This window comes from Pipistrellus kuhlii, unplaced genomic scaffold (genome assembly GCF_014108245.1).
Source record: "Pipistrellus kuhlii isolate mPipKuh1 unplaced genomic scaffold, mPipKuh1.p scaffold_m20_p_4, whole genome shotgun sequence".
Taxonomy (NCBI): domain Eukaryota; kingdom Metazoa; phylum Chordata; class Mammalia; order Chiroptera; family Vespertilionidae; genus Pipistrellus; species Pipistrellus kuhlii.
Window position 1 is genome coordinate 3,453,336 of NW_023425540.1, and position 22,624 is coordinate 3,475,959.

General features: G+C 52.5%; 1 protein-coding gene across 2 annotated transcripts in view; it reads right to left on the reverse strand.

Annotated features, from left to right (window-relative positions):
- Positions 1 to 18,520, reverse strand: part of ADAMTS12 (ADAM metallopeptidase with thrombospondin type 1 motif 12) — a 150,974-nt gene extending 132,454 nt beyond the window's left edge. For both annotated transcript variants that reach the window (XM_045571875.1, XM_036409331.2), the window contains exons 1-2: positions 18,123 to 18,520; positions 9,597 to 9,958 (exon numbers count right to left, since the gene is read on the reverse strand). In XM_045571875.1, the coding sequence (XP_045427831.1) occupies positions 9,597 to 9,958; positions 18,123 to 18,261 (501 nt within the window). In that variant the 5' untranslated portion in view covers positions 18,262 to 18,520. The remainder of the gene's footprint in view (positions 1 to 9,596; positions 9,959 to 18,122) is intronic.
- Positions 18,521 to 22,624: the final 4,104 nt, after the last annotated feature.

Below are 22,624 nucleotides of genomic sequence, written 5' to 3' on the forward strand. Positions count from 1 at the left end.
TAATTAACTAAAAAACATTAAAATGTCACAACACCAGTATGGCTCTGGGGTTGAGCATCAATCTATGAACCAGGAGATCAAGGTTTGATTCCCACTCAGGGCACATGCCCAGATTGTGGGCTCAGTCCCCAGTAGGGGGTGTGCAGGAGGCAGCCGATCAATGATTCTCATCATTGATGTTTCTTATTTCTCTCTCCCTCTCCCTTTCTCTCTGAAATCAATAAAAATATCTTTTCTTTTTAAATGTCACAACTAAATTAGGATCTGTGGTTCAGCTTAACAAGTCTCACATTTTGAAAAGGGAGACAGTCATAAAAAATGACACTGCATTTTAATTACTCTCCACAACATCCGCAGAGATGCTTACATGGAAATTCCCCCGACACCTCATGGAGACTCACATGGGTGTCTAGACTTCCACCATGAGCAAACCTACACAAATTTAGAAGATATGAAGCAATCTTTCAAGACTTTAAAAGAACTAAAAATATTCGATCACAGAAATCATGCCAATTACATAGTTTCTTAGAGCCCATCAGCCAGATGCAATGGGGTCAGGGGATTAAAAAAAAAAAAAAGATTTTAAATAGGAAATGATAGTATTAGAAAACAAGGCAAGAAAAGGAAAAGAAAGCTAAAAGCAGACTAAGAATCAGGACATAAAGAGGTTAGAGAAGTAGAAGTAGCCGGGGAGAGGTAAGAGGGAGAGAAAGAATGGAAGGATGGGAAAGAGGGCTGGCAAGGGGATGAAAGGACAGAGTGGGCTGGAGGAAATGAGAAAGAAGGAAGAGCTTACCTTCAAATAAGGAAGGTCCAACCCCAGGAGGAATGGGTCCCTGGACCAGACAACTGACCAAGCACTGGGAAGCAACAAGCTGGTTATAGTAACTTCCCCTTCTCCTGACTGAAAACAGCAGGACTTGAACATGGCAACTCTGCCGTTAACCTGAGGGGCTACTTCAACTCCAAGTCCAGCTTCCCTCGGTGGCAGGTCCCTCCTCATAAGTGAAGCTCCTCCTAAGCTCAACTTGACCTTCTGTGATTGGAAAAATGGCCCAACAACACTGAGATGAAGACCACAGGAACAGGAAGTACACCTTTTCGGTCTCCTCTTCGGAACTTCCATGTGCTCTAGTTCCCTTGCCTGCAGCCAGGGGCTGATGGTAATCCGTGACCTAACAAGGACTAAGGCAGAACGGAGCCTGGAAACTAAGTGTGAGCTGTTCCTCCCCAATGCCACGTGTGCTTTCCCTGCTAATCCACAGGGGGAAGTTGAGCCACACTTTATTATTTATTTAAATATGGTTTTTAATTGATTTCTGGTGGGGAAACACTGATGTACAAAAGTCGCTCATTTCAAATGAACACTTGAAGTACCACAAGGAGAGAAAAAAGGAAACCAGACAGCACACGCCCTGGGAGATTGCAGGTCGTGGTGTTTTAAAACGGAAGGAAGGAAGATTTTCCATGTTGGACTATTGGAAAAGGAAATGACCTTTGGAACAATCAATGAAGAAGGCAAACAGGACAACTTCCGGGTTACCTAAGAAATGGCTCTGAGGAAGTGGAAAGACTAATGAAAGCACACCTTCGCTAACCCCAATGTGTTTCGTCAGGGACATAGTAGAGTGAGGCGGCCCCACCCAGAGCAGACCTGGTCTCCTGCCCCTGCCGTCTGTGGGTGCACTGACTGTGGGTGCTCTGTCTGTGGGTGCTCTGTCTGTGGGTGCACTGTGTCTGTGGGTGCACTGTCTGTGGGTGCACTGTCTGTGGGTGCACTGACTGTGGGTGCACTGTGTCTGTGGTGCACTGTCTGTGGGTGCACTGTCTGTGGGTGCACTGCCTGTGGGTGCTCTGTCTGTGGGTGCACTGTCTGTGGGTGCACTGCCTGTGGGTGCTCTGTCTGTGGGTGCACTGTCTGTGGGTGCTCTGTCTGTGGGTGCTCTGTCTGTGGGTGCACTGTGTCTGTGGGTGCACTGTGTCTGTGGGTGCACTGTCTGTGGGTGCACTGTCTGTGGGTGCTCTGTCTGTGGGTGCACTGTGTCTGTGGGTGCACTGCCTGTGGGTGCACTGTCTGTGGGTGCACTGTCTGTGGGTGCACTGTGTCTGTGGGTGCACTGTGTCTGTGGGTGCACTGTCTGTGGGTGCACTGTCTGTGGGTGCACTGTGTCTGTGGGGTGCACTGCTGTGGGTGCACTGCCTGTGGGTGCACTGCCTGTGGGTGCACTGTCCTGTGGGTGCACGTGTCTGTGGGTGCACTGTCTGTGGGTGCACTGTCTGGGGTGGCACTGGTGCCTGTGGGTGCACTGTCTGTGGGGGCACTGTCTGTGGGTGCACTGTGTCTGGTGGGTGCACTGCCTGTGGTGCACTGCCTGTGGGTGCACTGTGTCTGTGGGTGCACTGTCTGTGGGTGCACTGTGTCTGTGGGTGCACTGTCTGTGGGTGCACTGTCTGTGGGTGCACTGCCTGTGGGTGCTCTGTCTGTGGGTGCTCTGTGTCTGTGGGTGCACTGCCTGTGGGTGCACTGTCTGTGGGTGCACTGTCTGTGGGTGCACTGTCTGTGGGTGCACTGTGTCTGTGGGTGCACTGTCTGTGGGTGCACTGTCTGTGGGTGCACTGCCTGTGGGTGCACTGTGTCTGTGGGTGCACTGTGTCTGTGGGTGCACTGCCTGTGGGTGCACTGCCTGTGGGTGCACTGTGTCTGTGGGTGCACTGTCTGTGGGTGCACTGTGTCTGTGGGTGCACTGTCTGTGGGTGCACTGTCTGTGGGTGCACTGTGTCTGTGGGTGCACTGCCTGTGGGTGCACTGCCTGTGGGTGCACTTTGTCTGTGGGTGCACTGTCTGTGGGTGCACTGTGTCTGTGGGTGCACTGCCTGTGGGTGCACTGTGTCTGTGGGTGCACTGTGTCTGTGGGTGCACTGTCTGTGGGTGCACTGCCTGTGGGTGCTCTGTCTGTGGGTGCTCTGTGTCTGTGGGTGCACTGCCTGTGGGTGCACTGTCTGTGGGTGCACTGTCTGTGGGTGCACTGTGTCTGTGGGTGCACTGTCTGTGGGTGCTCTGTCTGTGGGTGCACTGTGTCTGTGGGTGCACTGTGTCTGTGGGTGCACTGTCTGTGGGTGCTCTGTCTGTGGGTGCACTTTCAGCCACATTGAAGAGAACAGCAGCACCACCCCCACTGTTTCTGAGCATCATTAGGCGTTCGTTCCCGTGTTTGCCGAAGGGATTTAACACACAACACAGTGTACACAGCCGGAGTCAGTGTCTCTGGGTTTGATGGGCCAATGAGTCTCAAATCTTAATGCACACAAACCACCTGAGCAGAGCGGGGTAGAACCCGAGACTCTGCATCTCTAACAAGCTCCTCAGTGATGCCCAGGCTGCCGGTCCATGGGTCTCACACTTGGCAGCAAGGACCTTGTCCCCTCAAATCAGAGAATCAAGGAGGCAAAGCATGTCATCCCGGTAAGAAAAGCAACCAGTCAGGTCAAACTCAAAGATCGTCTTGTCTCCAACAACCAAGTAATCAGTGTTTCACCCAGACCGATGTGGCTCAATGAATAGAGCGTTGACCTGTGGACTCAAGGGTCCTAGGTTCAATTCCGGTCAAGGGCATGTATGTTGGTTGCCAGCACATACCCAATAAGGGGTATGCAGGAGGCAGCTGATGGTTTCTGACTCTCTATCCCTCTCCCTTCCTTTCTGTGTAAAAAAAATAAAATAAAATAAAATAAAATAAATAAATCAATGAAAATAATTTTTTTTCTTTTATAAAACACACACAAAAAGAAACCAGTGTTTCAATTACCAAAGCATAAACCCAGACCTCCTGTTTTCTCACTTCTCAAAGTCCTTATTAAAATCTGTCAGTCAATGAAGACATTTTTGAAAGGAATTACGGTAGATCTTTCTGAAAGCTGATATTTAACTCCCTGGACCTACAATTCACGCTGCATTAAAAAAACAAGAGAAATATTTAGCCATTAACAATGGAAAATTCTGGACACCAATCTTCAACGTCTGTCATGAAAACAGAAATGAGATTTACACTGAAGAGCCTGCGGGAGAGAGATACAGGTGGAGGCAGTGGCATCCCCATGCCGCACTGGGGTGGACTGTGAGCCAAGTACTTCGCCCAGTAATAGCCAGATCCCAGGCAGCTGGCTCCCACACCCGAGGGGCAGTCCCTCTCCAGCACCTTTCAGGACTGCAGGAAAGGTCCCTAATTCAAGATTGCCGGGAACCAATGCCAGCACGTGATAATTACAAGCGTTTTACCAAAAGGTTGTGATACCGTACCCTTTGAAGAGTATTAGCTCCACCTTGAAAACTTAGGATAAATCGTGTTACTGAAAGCAGGATCCTGAGTGAAGGAGGGAAGTCTTTAGCTCCCTTAGCGGAAGCTCCTCTGACCCCCAACGCCTTCCAAAATTATCTTTTGTCCTTGGACTCCTTTCTCCAGAATGCTGAGCCCTTGGTAAGGCTGGACCAGAACCCCGCACACAATCCAACAAAAGAGAGTAACGCTGCTCCTCCAAGTAGAGGTTTCCGTTCTCTCTCTCACTTTCAACCCACCAGGCTGGCACCTCACAGAATGAACCCGATGAACTGGACAGTAAGTGGAAGACGGAGAGAGTGAGGGGGGGACCCCTGTGTTTATGAGCCTGTAACACAAAGCAGTAACAGGGAGGGGGCCTCCCCCAGCCAGAGGCCACGCTCATCTCCTGTCTGAGTGAGCATGGGTCTTGCCCTGCAATCCCAAAGGTCAGGGGTCAGGGCGCATTCCTCAGCCGGGCAGCAGCGTTCCGGGATGCACAGAGCATTTCTCTCCCTTCCCCCATCCGGGTGAGGGACAGCAAACCCCCTACACAGGCCTCCCTCCACTTGAGGCACATTTGCTGGGACGGGGAGAGGGCTGGAAGCCACCGGGAACCTTTCCCACCGGCTCTGCCAGGGGTCCTTCCCCAGCCACTCGCCCGGCTGCAACTGGAGCTCACCAGCAAGAGGGCAGAACTGGCTGCAGCTGGAGCTCCCCAGCAAGAGGGCAGGCCCGGCACATTCTCTGATTGTCCGGACAGGACCCAGGAGGACTGTCCGTCTGGCCCAGAGCGGAGGGAGTCGGTGGTGGTGGGACATACACCCTCTCCAGAGGGCCATCATAAGGCACCAGTTTCGAGACGTCACTCACCTCATTGGTGGCATGTACACAGCAAAGCTCAGAGGACTCTTAAATTTCAAATTTTTGGAAATTAGGACCTAATGCAATGTAAAGAGTTAGAATTACTGTAATCGCACCTCCTGGCAAAAACGGAGAGCTTGCTGGGTAAAGGCTGGAAAGCTATACTAAAGCTTCAGCGCCCTGCCTCCTCAGAGAAGGAAGATTCAGGCTCTCTTTAGGCGCATCCCTTCCACTTGGTGACACAAATTCACCTTTCCGGTTCCATGGACAGAGGGCCACCCAAGGAAACAAGAGGGGCCGTAAGCCCGGCTGCTGGCTGCGCAGCTCGACAGGGAAGGTCACTGCAGATGGTGGTCTGCGTGGACACGTTTCTCCTCTGCACGTGCTTCTAGGATCTGAGCTGCACGTAAGCGTCTTCTCGAGAAGGCGCTCTCCCTTGTTCAGCTCAGCGAGCTGTTCCCTGGAGACCAGAAGCAGAGACCCCGTGGTTTCAGGAACTAGACACACTTGTCCTTCCCCTTGACCCACAGGTGAGGCTGGAAATGGGAACGGGTCAGCTCTCGCTGCCGCACAATGGGGGAGGACCTGTGACCAATGCACACAGACAGCCCCCCTTTCCCCCCAGTGCATCTGACACTGAGGCTCAGCGGGAGGACACTTTGGAAGCAATGTCAATGTCCAGTCACTGGGCTGTGCACCTGGAACTAGCCTGTACCCCAATTCTAATTTTAAAAAGAAACAAAGAAACTGAGTACCTCAGGCTTTGGGGAAACTACCTGGGGCTGGATTTCAGCGTTTCCCGTGGGACTGTCCTCTGGGGGCCACAAAGCCAGGCCAAATCCTGCAGGCAGGCCCCTGTGGCTACTGTGGTAGCAGACATTTGTGCAAATTGCAAGAAAGCATGCAGGGAGACAGATCCTAGAAGATGCCTCCTCAGACAGATGCGGTTTAAAAGGCATCCCATCTAGGCAGACAAACTACAAAAAGGATGCTCCATGTGGGGCCATGGGGCCTTTTCCCCCTGAGCCAGGACTTGGTTCCGACTGGCAGACGCCAGCCCAGCCATGACCTGTTTGATGAGGACCACTGTAGGTGGGCATGGTGAATTATGGCACGTGAGCAGATGGACGTGACGCCAGTCAGCTTGTTCACAGAAAGGAAAGAAACTCACTCGGTGTCCTTTTCATAAACATCCATTAATTGTCCAATTATGTGTGAAAGGCTCCAAAGTAAACCCCGTGGATTGGGTCTTCTGGAAAAAGCGTTCAATAATTTGGATCTAAAAATTTTCCATCGTCTTGGCCACCAGCACATAATTCCATTAGTTAATATTCACTCCTTTGTGCTCCTGTGCGTACTGTGAGTCTGAAATCTGAATCTGAAAGTGCCATGTGCTGGTTCTCACTGCCAGCTGGGAAATGTCCTGTGAGAAATGCCATGTGCATGGGATTCGTCCCTTTTCCCTCCGAGGCTCTAGAACCATCTCCTTTGGAAGGAGGGAGGACCTCTCAGTTCCACCAGGAAGCCTACACCAGTCTCGTGGGCAAGACTGGGAGAAACCTACTATGTTCATGGATTGGAAGATTACACACAACAAATGTCAATCCCTACCCCCGCCCCAATTAATATCTAAGTTGAATGCAATTCCTATCAAAATCCCAGCAAGATTTTTGTAGCCAGATTATTCTAAAATTTATATGGAACGGCAAAGGAACTAGCATTACTGACACAGTTTTGGAAGAAGAAGAGTAAAATGGGAGGCATCAGTCTGAGTTTAAGGCTAATTGTATAGCTATAGGAATGAAGATTCTATTGGTGGAGTAAAACATAAAACTCAGAAACAGCAGAAGGAATCCTAAAAAGGAAGATAGCCTTTTTTCAAAAATGGTGCTGTAGCAATTGGATACCCACAGGCCGAAAGAAAAGAAGGATGGAAGGGAGGGAGGGAAGGAAGGAGAGAGGGAGGAAATGAATCCCTACCTAAGTCTCAAACCCTATATAAAAATTAACTCAAATGGATGATAAACTTCAATATAAAAAGTAAGCCTGAGGAGGGATGGGGCAGGAGGAAATGGGTGTGGCCATGAAAGAACCACGTGAGGGATTGTGATGGAAATGATGGGCATCTTGATTGTAGAGTAATTTTGCAAGATGTTACCCTGGGGGTGGGGAGGTGGGAAAGGGTCCTGGGATCCCTTCCTTGTAATTCTGGCGCCTGCATGTGAATCTACAACCACTTCAGATCAAACATTTAACTTAAAGCAAACACACACTAAGAATGATAAGGGACTTTCACTACTGAGCTCAAAACACAAAAGGAAGCCTCAGACTGCCGGGGGGGAGGGAAAGGAGAGGTGAGTGGGCGCTGGGGCTGCCTATCCTGGAGAGAGCTGTGCTCCGTTCCTCACATCAGGGGTCAGGACTGAGTTCCCAGCAGCAGCTGGAATGGAGGCTGAGTTTAGGACGGAGCCAGGAGCCGTATTTACTGTAATAAAGCATGAGCGAGAAGACTGCCCCTGACTGTGAACAGAAACTACAGATATTTTTTCCAGCCTCTGATATACAAGCCCTTGGTGAAAGGGGAGGCCCCATAAGAAGTCTAAACCCCAATCCCGTGTCACACAAAAGTGTGAAGTCTAACATTTTAAACTATCCTCCAAGCACAAAAATCTAAACTGAAATGCCAACAATAAACTAACCTAGAACAAACCCTGTAGGGCTCCTGGTAACAGCCAATCCAAAGCCAACCGCTGAGATGCTCGCAGGTCACAACTCCCACTGAGGATGACTGCCAAGCCTAATTGATTAAAGAATACGGATTCTCCTCCAAAGAACTGAGACTGGAACAAATCAGCTAACCTGTTCAAAAGAAATGAATTCTTCCCTAGCTGGTGCGGCTCAGTGGATTGGGCATCATCCTGTGTACCGAAAGTGTTGCTGGTTCAAGTCCCAGTCAGGGCACATGCTTGGGTTGTGGGGTCAGCCCCCAGAAGGAGATATGCAGGAGGTAGCCAAGCGATGTTTCTCTCTCTCTCTCCTTCCCTTCCTCTTTCTCTAAAGAAAAAAAAAAAACAACAACCAATAAACATATTTTTTATAAGGAAATAAATTCTGTAACTTGAAGCTATAGAAGTTTTGAGGGGAAAAGGTGATGAAATGGTTGAGAGGGACAGAGGGAGGGCTGCTAAGCTGGGGACAGGGGCTAACTAATCTAAGAGCAGCCTCCAGGTGAGAGGACATTAGGTGGAGGGAGATGGTCATCCACATCTTGTCACAGGTGACCTTTCTGGGTCTTCAGTTTGCAACCATATGAGTCTGCTCCAACAGAGAGTTAAAATGAGAGACAACTCCCAGAGAGCACCTAGCATTGGGCTGACCGCATCGGAAGCACACCCTGTGCCCGCCTGAGCCGCAGGAATGAGCAGATGTCGCGTTGCACATGACAGTGCTCCCTTCCTCAGAAAGCCTTCCAGATGCCACTCAGGGGGAAGGCCTAGCGCCAACTCATCCAGCGCCTGCCATCCTGTGGGTCTCAGGGTGGGCCATCCCTCCATGAGAGGCAAAATGAATATTCTGGACATGGGATCCAGACAAGTGATCCAGAACAATCAGACACCAGCCCAACCATTACCCTCTGGATGAGGACCACTCTAGGCGGGCACGTCAGCAAATGAACTTGACGCCAGCCAGCTTGTATCCTCACTGAAAGGAAAGAAACTCATTGGGCTTTTGGTGCCTTTTAAATTCAATGTATTGGGGTGACAATGGTTAATGGGGTCATAGAGGTTTCAAGTGTACATTACTCTGCTACATGGCCTGTACATTGCATTATGTAGCCACTACTCATAGTCAAACCATCTTCTGTCTTGGTGCCTTTTTTAGAAACATCCATTGATTCTCCAATTATGTGTGAAAGGCTCCAGAGTAATCCCAGTGGGCTGGTTCTTCTGGCAAAAATCACTCCATGATTTGATTCTAAAATTTTCCATCATCTTGGTTACTACCACATAATTCCGTTAATTAACATTTGCTTCTTTGAGCTCCTGAATTCAGTATGAATCTGGACATGCCCACATGGTGGTTCTCCCAGCTTGCAAGGGCCGTTTGCAATGGGAACGGTCCCATTGCTCTGCTCCCAAGCCTAGGGGCCATTGAGCACAGCGGTCTCAACCCTGGCTGCAGGCTAAAATCACCTGGTACCCGAGGGCCCTTCCTCTCCAGCCCCCAGATCTACTGGCTTTTAACGTTATGCACCTTCTCCTTAACACACATAGAGGCCACAATCATGCACGTCTTAAGTGTTCAATTCACATGTGTTGACCGTATCTGTGAACCCATCGATTGTGGGTTGTAAGAGTGCAGGTCATGGTGCTGGGGGTCGGGGGATGGAGGAGGGAGTTGACGGAGCCAGGCACTCACCAGTCCATGGCAGGAACTCAGGGCTGCAGTCCCGATCCTGGCCCCCCGCTGCAGGACTGTGCCCCGGAGATGGCAGGGGGGGCCGGAGGAAGCCACCATCTGCACATGAGACAGGTTCCCGTACCTCCTCTCCACAATGTAGCTTCTGGAGAGCAACTCCTGGTTGACCGTCAAGTTAAACAGCAGGTCCTGCTCCTCGTGGGAGATCCTGTAGTACACCCAGTTCTCGGGGCGCTCCACGTCCCTCTTCCTCCTGCCGCTGGCGAAGGGAGGGTGCAAGCCATAGGACAGGAAATGCCCTTGAGCGTCCACTCGCACGGGTGCCACCACGTGGTATTCTGGCAGGGCCTTGACGAAATGCTCTGGGGGGGGGGGGGGAAGAAGGAGACAGAATAAAACAGGGATCCCTGCTGGCTCCATGGCAAGGCCAGTGCTCTCCCTCTGGAACCTGGAGTTTAGCTTGTTGATTGCAAGACCCCACTGTTGACTTGAAGTCTCGAGATCCTTCCCACCCACCACACAAATACAGTCAGCATGAAGTTCCCCGAACAACCCACACGGGGCTCCCTCCGCAATGGCATGACCACGGAAGATGGCACCAAGGCGCAGCTCTGGCTGGCAGATGTCTCACCAGAGACAAACTAAGGCGAGCATAGACACACGAGGAATACTTTTAGGAGGAAGGCAAGGTCAGTATGAGGAACGTGAGCATTTCAAGTCTAGGGTTCATTAATACGAACGGAGGTACCTCACTGCCCAGAGAGCAGTTTACGCACCTTGGGAAGGTCCTGGTAAGTCAAGTTGAAAAACAAAATGCAAAAACACAGCAACGTCACATACACTCTGACGACCTTCACGCCTGTTACAGCGCAAGTGGTCCATAATGAGCTCCCAGGATCTTGGGTGTTTCTTTTTTATTTTTTAAAGATATACTAAATGAAAGGGTAAGTGAATCTATGAGGATCCGAGGCATGGGTGCAATGAAAGCTGCCACGTTCACAATGCGATGCAGGACCACTCCCTCCTCCCACCGCAGGAGCATGTGCACCTGATTTCCTCTCACAGACCCGCCTCTGCCTCCTCATCTGGATGTTGGAGAATAACCAGGAATCTATTCGGGAGTCATTATCACTATGGATTACAGACTACTTAAAGCAAACCACTAGCAGAAAGATAAACTCTACTTTGCTTGAGGTAAAAAATAGATAAAAAGAAAACAGAGAGGAAGAAAGGGGAGGGGGGAGGGGCCTCCCTCCTGGCCTCCTCCTAGCTGTTCTTGCACTTTCTGACTTATAATACCTTGTTCCTGTCATTTCTCCAACTACTTACTATGTTGTTCACATTCCCTATCAATATCCCATTTATTCCCAATTATGCTTTGAAGTCCCAACTCCAGTCCTCCCCCTTCTTTCTCCTGACATCCCTGGTCGAAGTTCTTTCTGCCTCCTCTCAGCCCCCACGTCCTTCCTTTCTGTAGCTCCCAGAATAGCCTCCGTTCACAGTGCCTGTTGTTTATCTCCCGCCCCAGCATGGAGGGAGCAGAGGACATGGTGGAGGCTGGTAAAGTAGAACTGGACCTGCTGAGGTGCCATGATGGATGCAAGCAAGACCTCCTCCCCAGACCACGGCCTCCAAACACTTTGCAGAGAGGTGCACTCCACCTGCGATTAAACCTGGGACAGAGCACAGCGTTCCCTCTTAGGTGCTAACAAACTGCCTCGGTTTTCAGCTGTAAAATCTCCAGACCCACTGCTCCCAACAGCAGCTGGGAACAACAGACGGCGTGGTGACACGGGCAGACCTTCCAAGCAGCGCTCCATGAAACATACGAGGCAAAATGAGTTAATACCGAGCCATTTACATTCATGGAAACTATGTGCACACAGAAACAACACTGGAACGTTTGCCAGGGCATAAGCAAACAAAAAAATACATGTGGAATCCATTAAACGGTTTCCTAGAGGAAAAGTGGAAGTGGGGAATGGGGGAAATGCACAGATAAATAAAGCAGGAAAGGCGTTTTGCACAGATTAGTGATGCTACCACGCCAAGAACTAGGGGTCAAACTGACTCAGTCCTCTGCCCCGCCCACTCCCCCGGGGATTTCTGGCTCTTTAGCATGATCAGAGCTTCCCACCCCTCCACGTTCCAGCTCTGGAGAGGAAGGGCCAGGCTGGGTGGGGCGATGTAGGCGACTCCTGTGGGTAAGTGTCCTGTGTTTCTGGTTTCTTCTGCTGCTTGTAGCGCAGTCTCTGGCCCCCCAGGGTTGGAGTGGTGGGGGGAAGGAGGAGGCAGGAGAGTCTTATTCAGCTGCGTTTACATCACCGTGCGGCGGTCCCCTGTCTGTGGCCAATGTCCAGATGCCGACCCCCTCTCTCAGGAGCGGGCCTTGTGTCCTTTAAGATACAAAATGCCAGTCTCTGAAGGCAAACTCAAAGTATTAAACATGATTTTTTAAAGTATAAATGAAAAACTAAAGCACCTGTTTCCCAAAGAATAAAAGAGCAAACCAATGTTCAGCTTTTGATCAAGTGGCCTTTAGCCCAATGGGTTTTTTAAACAGCCAGCATACAGAGGCTGCACAATAATATAATGATGATTACTGTGGCCATTTAATGAGCACTTGCTATGAGCCAGGTACTGTAAGTCTCTTCTCAGTCAGTATTCACAATAACCTCTTGATACAGAGTCTTATCCCCATATCATAAAGAAACTGAATGTCGAAACTGGTTTGGCTCAATGGATAGAGTGTTGGCCTGCGGACTGAAAGGTCCCAGGTTTGATTCCACTCAAGGGCATGTACCTTGGCTATGGGCACATCCCCAGTGGGGGGTGTGCAGGAGGCAGCTGATCAATGTTTCTCTCTCCTTGATGTTTCTAAATCTCTATTCCTCTCCCTTCCTCTTTGTAAAAAATCAATAAAATATATTTTTAAAAAAGAAACGGAGTCTAAGGGAGAACACAGAGCTTATATGCAACAGAACTTGGATTAAAACCGTGTACTTCCTATTTCAAAATCATGTTCTTGCCACAGTACATCATGTACATATATGCAGCTGCACTTGGCAGAGATTATTAGAGAGGAGAGGTAATAGCGTGGCCCCCAGTGATGATCATGTAACAAGCAAACTGCTTGACTTCTTTAAGCGGCCTCTATTTGCTCAGCAATAAATGGAACTAACAGCTGCCTCTACTGGGCAGAGTAATGGAAGGTAAGACTGGCCTTGCCTCTTGATGTTACTGCAAAGGAGGCAGCAATGCCACGCCAGCCCGCAGGTCTGGATGGAAGCAGGAGGCCATGAGCGGAGTCTGGCTAATGTGGGCGGCCCAGCTGCAGCTGCCTGGTGTTTGCCCTCAGCATGCTAACAGTGTCTCCCGCCTCGGGTGGTGTGCTCATCCAATGTATTCACACAGCAAACAGGTTCAGAACAGTGCCTGAAAGGAGCACTCACCAGCTCTTATTGGTATTAAAGATGCTGGTTGGCTGTCATTGGTTTGTAAAGTTAGGGAGCTATACCCTGGCCAACAGAAAGCAGAGTTCAGAGGGAATGCGATAGGGTTGGAGAAATACGATATTAGGAATAGTCGCAGCTCCTAATTCTGACCATTCCTATGGTCATGCACAGCATTAAGACACCACCACCTGGTCTTGTCTGATGCTCACAGTTAGTTCTTCGGGGGAGGTATCATTAATGGTGTCCATTCTCTCCACTTTAAAAATAATAACACGGGTGATGATTTGAGCTGGTGAGCTGACCCCAGAGCCCGCCCTCCGGCCGAGGCTCTGAGAAGGCCCACTGCTGAGCCCCAGCGGGGAGCTGAGGGAGGCTAAGACGCACCCTGAGGATGTCACGGCCCACACTGGGGTTTAGGAAAATAAATTCCGAGCCCTGAACACTCTGACCTGCCGGGTTTACAATTCAGTTTGAAACCATCAGTTCTGATGCTGGATGAGAAGCTGTGAGTGAAGCCTGTTGGCACTTTTGAAAATAGAAAGCGCCAAGTGGTCCCCAGCCTCAGTGAGAAAGGAAGGGGAGAGGGGAAAATGTGCACCTGCCGGTTTTTGTAAGTTTTAGTTAAATCTGTGCTTATTCTTCATATTTAGTTCTATCTTAGAGAGCAACTGGATTTCTAAGAGTCCTTACTGGAAAGGGCAATGACATTGCTGTGAGGGAAGTTTATTTTCGTAATTCTCCTCCACAGATGGCTATCCGCTTTCCATTGCATCTTTACCCTAGAAAACCACGCATGAGGAAATGTGGAGAATTCCGTTGGTCCCTTCACAGCTGTAACATACAGAAGGGTGGATCTGCTCACCAGCCCCGTGATTAACCTGCAGAGCGTCCTTGCTCGTTATTGTTAACACACAAAATACCAAAACGGTGAGGTCTCTCCCTATACTAAGAAAATGTCTGAAATGGGAATTTTTCGAGGTGAGAAAGACAGATTTAGGAAATTTTAGAAACGAAGGGGACTATGGAGGAAGCACAGGGCTGCAGAGCAGCAGCAGGTTTATTTCCATAGACTAGGGAGCTGAAAGCTGCAACAGGTCTATTTCCACAGAATGAGGGAGCTGGGAACAGCCAAAGGTCTCTATTTACAAAATAAAGGGAAGGAAGCCCCTCATATAGAAGGAGAAGAAAGCCCAGAGGGATAGGAAAACAACAAGGAAGGAGGGGGAAGAACCTCACATGTCCCATGTGAGGTTGACCTTTGAGCCCAGAAGTTACTATATTAACCAGTGTAATGAAATAGTGACCAATCAGAGGGGCTATCAAGGCACTAGGATCTGCAGTCTTTATAAGCCACAGGGAAAAGGAACTCAGTGGGATCCTTTCCCTTCCCCACGGGGGAGTCTGTATTTGCCCTATCTAATAAAGAGGAAATATGCTAATTGACCCTCACTCCATCGCAAAGTTGGCAGCACCCACAGCCAACAAGGAGGGGTTATGCTAATTAACTGTCACACCCTCAAAGATAGTGGTGCCCACAGCCATGGCGGTACCCAGTCTCCTCAGCCCTGCCAGAGGCACACAGCAAGGCCGGGCCAGCCTGCAGAGCCCCCCAGTCCTCTCAGCCCCCTAACCACCCAGGGCCACCCAAGGCTCAGGTAACCAGGGCTGGTGGAGGCTTGCACTGCCAGCAGTGGCAGCAGCAGAGGTGTGATGGGGCATCGCCTTCCTCTGATGGCCAGGCGCCACCTGCCCCTGAGGGCTCCCGGACTGTGAGAAGGGACAGGCTGGGCTGAGGCCCCTTTCAGTGCATGAGTTTTCATTCACCGGGTCTCTAGTTCTTTAATAGATTTCCACCTTTGCTAGACCACCTTCTGTCCGTGGATTCATTCTTAGACTCCAGCGGAGAGAGAATCCGGGACATCCTGCCCAGTCCAAAGATTCTGCTTCAATGTCCAAAACCACTTTTATTTTTTGCGAATGTTATGAGTGCATGATCTTAACATTTGTGTCAAAACATGGCAATGCTCCCAGCGTTCCCACACATGTGTGTGCAGCCCACAGCATGTTTCTAACATGGGGTCAAGTGCCTGCCCTGATGACTTCATGGAGCTCAGGAGAAAAGAGGCCACAGAAGTGGCTCGGGACTTGTAATCAATCCAGGGAACACCCACCCACGGGGGGGCGACATTGGCTGTAGGACAGTGCTGTGAGCAAGAGGAGTATTTCCGGTCGTTCTGATCCTTGGTGGGGCCCCATGGCCGTCACTGCACAGCGGAGCCATGCGGAAAGTCTACTGAGCAGTTTGCCAATCTGCTTGGTTCTAGTCCCGGGAGGGCTGGACTAGTCTCTGTACTCCTTCCTCCGTCTAAAATCCTGCCTCGGCCCGCCCGGCCCTTCGCCCAGAAAGAACCTCACCAGCTACCCAGGGTCTGAGTGAGTGTCCAGCTGTGGACTCTTCAGCCCTTCGGTGAAACAGCAATGGGCAGGTGCTCCATGGATACATATTGACTAACGGACCGCCCACCTAGACCGCCCATTCCTCACGTGTAAAAACAAGAAGGATGGGAGAAGTAATATCTAAAGTATTACTTTAGTGCGCAGCCGAAACCAGTTTGACTCAGTGGATAGAGTCTCGGCCTGTGGACTGAAAGGTCCCGGGTTCGATTCCAGTCAAGGGCATGGACCTTGGTTGTGGGCACATCCCCAGGGAGAGGTGTGCAGGAGGCAGCTGATCAATGTTTCTCTCTCATCGATGTTTCTAACTCTCTATCCCTCTCCCTTCCTCTCTGTAAAAAAATCAATAAAATATATTTTAAAAAATAATAATAAAGTAATGTGCAAGTTTCAATGTTCAGAATGTGGGTGCAATTCGACATTGTCCTCAGAGCTCCCGTGGCGGTCAGGGGAGACAGGCTAATGGTGAAGCAGGAGGCAGCTCACCGGGGAACAATCCCAGGAAGCGCGGCATGTCCAAACGGAGCTCCGCTCAGAAACATCTCCTCCGCGTAAAATGAGGGTTAAGGACAACTATGTAGGGGAAGAGGCTTTAAAATCCGAAATTATTTTTAACACCTAAAATACGCACACATCGCTAATAAGCTCAGAGTACTTTACACCTGCTCCCATGTCATACACTCTCCGTGCAAACCTCAGGGTGCCAGGGAGGACCCTCTCCCACGGTCAGGGGAGAGAAGCGAGGCCCTGGGCCCACACCCGGTGGCACGCCCTGGAAGGCGATGCCAGCGGGCAGTGCAGAAAGCCAGCCGCCGGGAGAATGTGTCTCAGAATCCAGCCATCTCCCAACTCCAAAAACCCCAGGCTTTGTTTGTGCTGCCTCTGAGGAGAGTCCTCACAAAGGCGCTGCTTTGCAAAGAACAACAAACGCTGCTCTTCAAACCAGGCTGGGCGATGGTATCGGACCGTTTACACAGGCGTGCTGGCGGCCTGACATCTGAGCCGGCGCTGCGGGCCCAGCGGCCAAGGAGAGCACAGGGGCCGCCCTGCGGCTCCCGACCCCGTCCCGACCCCCACCCGCAGCAGGGGAGCTCCCGGGCAGCTTCGGACTCTGCCACGTGGGCAGAACCTGCGTGGAAGGGTGCCCCCAGGCGATCTTGGGTAGAGGCTCACGAAGCTGTGGAATCTCCCAGGTCTTGAGCACAGTGAGCTGGCACAGGGCTTTGGGGATGTTAGCCCAGGGCTCTGTGCTGTGCCTGCCTGTGTGCGCTGTGCCCGCCTGTGTGCGCTGTGCCTGCATGTGTGCACTGTGCCCGCCTGTGTGCGCTGTGCCTGCATATGCACACTGTCCCCGCATGTGTGCGCTCTCCTCGCCTGTGTGTGCTGTCCCTGCCTGTATGTGCTGTGCCCACTGTCGCCATACGTGTGTGCTGTGCCTAGCACGGCAGTTGGGCAATGCTGCTGGATGGTAGGAGGCTAGCCCCGAGTCAGGCTCCCTGGCTTCAGACCTCCCTCGACCACTCAATAGGCCAGCTGTCGGCAAACTCATTAGTCCACAGAGCCAAATATCAACAGCAAAACGATTGACATTTCTTTGGAGAGCCACATTTTTTAAACTTAAACTTCTTCGAAAGCCACTACTTCAACATAGACTCGCCCAGGCCGTGGTATTCTGTGGAAGAGCCACACTCAGGGGGCCAAAGAGCTGCATGTGGCTCGCAAGCCTCAGTTTGCCGACCACGGAGCTAGGCCCACAAGCTCTCCGCGCTTCAGGTGCCTGTGAAACAGCCAGTGCCCATGGTCCCTGCACCAGGGGGCGGGGTGGGCAGGCAGGGGGCTGACCCCAGGTGCCCTAGCCAGGCTGGTGCCCAGAACCCTGTACTCGGTTCTCCCAGCACCCTCTGCTCTGTTCTCCCAACCACCAGGAACTCCCCGTCAGACAGGAGGGTGTCCCCGCCCCGCAGGTCCAAGGCGCCAACAGAGGCAACAGGACCAGCCTTCCAGGGTGTGAGGTCAAAGAGGCCAAAAAGAATGAATGATGGTGACAACCAGGGATGGTCTGTCCCAGCTGCTTCGGGGACTCCCTAGAGGCGCAGCCGCTGGGACCCTGTGACGGGGAAGGCCTGCAAGGTGGGCCCTGGAGCGCCAGGTTTCCCAGGAGGACTGTTATTTTTAAAGCACAGCCGCAGTCTTTCCAGGAAACCAAAACACAGCGCCTCCGCAGCGGGGGGCGGGATCGCACTGCTGCCCGCTCCGGAGTGTAAAGCGATGCCTGCCTGGCCGGCTGCAACTTTTATAAAAAGTCACTCTCCACGCTCAGAGTCTGCAAACCGGGGCGCCGGAGGGGACACAAAGGAGAGGGGTGCAGGGCTGCCCGTCACCCCGGAGGCCTGGCGGCGGCAGCACCGCGCAGAGAGGCGGGGACCCTCGCCTTTGGGGAGCAGGAGGGATCCTCCCCGAAACGCTGCCGCCCCCAGAGCCCCGTCCCTGCCTCCGGCTCGGGTTTCCTTGCCGCTCAGCGGAGTTCGGCGCTTGGGGGGAAGGGAAGGGGGCCACCCACCCGCACCCATGCCGCGATCCCCGCCCCAGGTCCCCGGGAGAGCGGGAGAGCACCCACCTTGCCTGCGGTCGCGGAAGCGCACCTGGCCGGGCACCTGGCCGGGCGGAGCGCGCGCCCCGCACCCCGGGCCCCCGAGGCTCAGGAGCTGGGCCAGCACCCAGAGGGGCGCCAGCCGGCTCCGCGGGGCGCAGGGCATGGTGCAGCTTCGGGGGCACCAGCCGCCAGGGCCGAGCGCTCAGCCGGAGGAGCGGCTCCCGGGGCCCCGCGGGGAGGCGCCGGCGCGCATGGCCCGGGGCTGGGGGCGAGCCGGCGGCTGCCCGGCCTCCCTCCGCCTTCCCGGCAGACGGGGCTGCTACCGGCCCTCCGCCTCCAGGGACTGCGGGCGGCTGACAGCGTCCGTGCGGCGCGGGCTGCAGTGGCCGGCTGGGAGGGCGCAGCCCACCGGTCCCCACCCCGTCCCCTCCTCTCTCCTCCCGTCCCGCCCGCCGGCCTCTGCGCATCTTCCTGCGGGACTCCCCCCGCCCCCGCCCGCCCCGCCCCGAGCCCGCGGCCGGCCAAATAGGGGAGCCCGGGAGCCACCCTGGGCGGGACTCCGGAGGCCCCGGCCCGGGCCAGCCCGCCCGGCCCAGCGCAGGCGGGAGACCAGAGCGCAGAGGCCGCCCGCGCCCCCCGCCCCGCGAGCCCCCGGCTCAGTGCTGCCCCCTGCCCGGCTCCCTCCTCCCCATCCCCAACTTCTCCGGACTCCCTCCCTCCGCCCACTCTCCTCAGCTGGGCGAGCTGGGGCTCCCGTGTGAAAAGGGATGACTTTTCCCGCTGCCCAGTCCCACAAAGGGGTCGGCCTGGCTTGGCCTTGGACCAGGCCCTCCTGCTGCAGAGGGTGAGGACACCCAGTGGTAGGAGCTGCAGTTCTCTCTGGGCATCCTGCCTCTGTTTACCCTACAGCCTCCCCAATGCACCCCAGGGGAGCGGAGGGAGAGGAGGAGAGAAGGGAGGAGGAGAAGAAGGGGAGGAATAGGAGGAGTTGGGGGAAGGGTGTCATCCCCAGGAGGTGTCCTCTCTCAGGGCACTCCAACAGGCTGCCCGGGGGAGGGGTGGCCCTTCAGAGGTGACACTTCACACCGCTGAGAGAATGCCACACGCCAGGGAGCTTGCTGGGCTTCCTGAGAACTCGCTGCCATAATCCAGCCAGGATTTTGCACCTCTGGACTCAACAGGCCCCTCACTCTGTTCCGGGGAATCTGGCCCCGTGTTGTTCTCCGTGGCTCCCCGCCAGCCACATGCATCCAGCGAGAGGCTGGGGATGAGCTCATCCAACCAGAAAGGGACTGGTGACCTTGACTGAAGGAGGGGGAGGGGGCTGAGGGCAGGGGGAGGCAGCCAGCTCAAAGCAGTGACCCGGGCGGGGTGGTGCTCACAGCCTGGGAGGAAAGGCTGCAGAACTTCAGACCAGACACATTTGCAGCCCACATTGCCATGGTGTGCTAGTTCCCACGGTGGCCACCACAGAGCCCCGTACACCTGCCAGCTTCGAACACCACAGATGTATGGCCTCACAGTTCTGGAGGTCAGACATCTGAGACAGGGTTCGCTGGGTTAACACCCAGGAGATGCTGGGGAGAATCCCTGTTCTCGCCTGTTCCATCTCCTGGAAGGGCTGCCTGCACCCCTTGGCGCATGGCCCCCTCCCCTCATTGTCGAAACCAGCGATGGCCTGTTGAGCCTTCTGTGTCACATGACCCTGTCAATATCTCTTCTCCTCTCCCACCCCCCCCTTTCCACTTATAAGGACCCGTTGGTTACCCTGGGCCATCAGGACCCACCAGGCTGATATCCTGGCTGATGAAATGCATCATCTTAAAGTGAGCTGATCCGCAACCTAAATTCCATCTGGGTCCTAATTCATAACCCAACGTGTAATAGGACATTTTATGTGCTGTCCTCAGGTGCTAGTCATAGGAAAGGCCAGGGCATCAGTAATGCACGATATCCAAACAGTGTGTGCCCAATAGGCTTCAATGAGGACAGGGTCACCTGGTGAAATCCCCGCCAGCCAGCAGTACCAGCCTGAGTCTCAGAGCGAGGAAACACCAGGCGAAAGGGACCTGCGGGAGAGGCTACAGAACAAGCGGCTTTCTCTCTTCAAAAGGCCGTGAGTCAAAGGAAACCTGAAAAACGGTTCCAGATGAAAGGAGGCCGAAGGGATGGGACAACCGAAGGCAGCTGAGCTCTGAATCGGGTCCTTTGTCATGAAGGACATCGCTGGGACGATTCCTTTGAAACCTGAAAGAGGAGAGGGATTGCATGGCCCTGGGCTCCCTGCCAGTCCTGATGGCAAGGCTGTGGTTCAGCGGAGACCGCCCTTGTTGGTTAGAGAGACACGGATGGTGTTAGGAGTGGTGGGCCCTCTGGTTGGCAGTTTACTCTCAAATGATTCGGAACACAACACGTTCTTTTGTTTCTTAACGTCATTGCAACTTTGCTGTAAGTTTGAGATGGTTTCTAAATTTTACAAAATCATTAGGTGTAACTGTCTGTTCTCATTCTTTAAATCATTGAACACTCGGCGGAGATGCCGTCAGAGTGGAAATGAGAGAAATGTGATCGGGAGAAGTCAGCAGACAGTGATGTGCTCCTGTCTGGTGGTCTCTGCGCTCCCGGGCTGACAGCTGTGGTGTCGCCATTTTCAGACCGGGCATGTGTTGGTCCTGGACCCCATGGCCACCAGGCCCTTTATCTTAGTCTGTCTTAGAGATCGAGTCTGAATTTAGGAAGTGTCTACTGCTGCCAAGGAGAGGAAGAAATTGGGAAGGAAATGCATCGGGGAAACTGAGTGCTACTGCCTTAGCAAGAAAGAGAACACTTCATGCCGAGACCGGTTTGGCTCAATGGATAGAGCGTCGGCTTGGGGACTGAAGGGTCCCGGGTTCGATTCCGGTCAAGGGCATGTACCTTGGTTGCGGGCATATCCCCAGTGGGGGGTGTGCAAGAGGCAGCTGATCGATGACTCTCTCTCATCGATGTTTCTAACTCTCTATCTCTCCCTTCCTCTCTGTACAAAATCAATAAAATATATTAAAAAAAAAAAAAAAAAAAAGAGAGAACACTTCATCCACTCAGTCAGCACTGTTTATTGGCTTCTGTCTGCCTACTATGTCCACACATTAAGAAGGTAGCCATGAATAACACAGTCAAAATCTCCTTCCTCGTGCTTGCACATGCTCTAGTGTGGGTGTGAGAGACAGAGGAATAGAGAGAGACAAACAAGTAAATATACAATAGATAAGGTAGTGATAAGAACAGTGGAGAACAATTGGCTACAGACAGGGAGGATTGGGAGGGCAAGCTCCTGTTTTACATACGGGGATTACTTTTAAGGAGTGATTCACTAGCTCAAACCAGAAACAAGGGCAGGAAAGGCGTCCTGATTCCACCTACTCAGCTTCGTAGAAGGAAAGAAATGAAAGAGAGAATGCTAATTCCCCTCACTAGGTGATGCAGCTCAATCATTGTCCATGCCATCCGCCCTGACTGGAGAGTCTCTCGTGGAAGGGTGGTCAGGAAGGGATGAAAGTGCCAAGGAATGTCCACAACCCAAGTTTACCCCACTCTTAATGTCTTCTTAGCCACTGAGGTCAGCCAGAGCCTGTGAGTGGCCTGGCCGAGGTTCTCCTCCTAGAGGAGCAGACCAGCTGAGGGGCAGCGGTCCTGACACTGCCCTGATGGTTCTCTCTGCTCTTTGGTATCCTCCTGGGGTCACTGAGAGCAGAACAGCAGCTGTGCCCCAGGAAACTTTGAAGGGAGCAAAGAAGATTTATTAAGGTAGCAAAAAGAATACCTCATAATAGTACCCACTCTCCTTAGCACCTTGAGAGGTATAATAGGCATGCAATACACTGCGCATCTTTAAAATTACAATTTTATGTGTTGACATATAGGCACTGTGACACCATTACAATTACGTGTCTGTGCGTGTGTGTGTGTGTGTATGTGTGTGTGTGTGTGTCCAGAACTTTCCTCCTGCTCCTACCACACTCCAATCACAGGTATCCCTGTCTTGCTTTCTGTCACAGGAGAGGCTGTAGCATTTATAGAATGTTATGTAGATTGCATCATACAACACGTACTCGCTTTTGTCTGCCTCCTTTCCCTCAGCATCATTATCTGATCCTGGATGCTTGTCCACCCGCTGCTCCTGTTCACTCTGCGTAGTGTTCTATCGCATAGGCCCACCCCAGTCAGGCTGTCCATTCACCTTGTCACTGATTTCCCCGTTGACCATTGGGAAATTGAAGGAGAGAACACTTGGACTCACAGCCTAAAGGCAGGCGGGAGTGTGACTGCTACGAGTTCACGTTAAGGATCTTCTCTCACAACCGAGGAGCAGGGCCCCTGTGCCCCAGCAATTGCATGTCAGTGGATGGCATGTGTTTCCCTTCAAGACCGAGTAACTTTAAAACATCCACATCAAACTAACTTTAAAAACGGCTCTGCCGCTCACCCTGGATGAAGATAAAGTTCTCTTTATGGTTTTGCAGAGTCTCAACAGGCGTCCAGGCAGC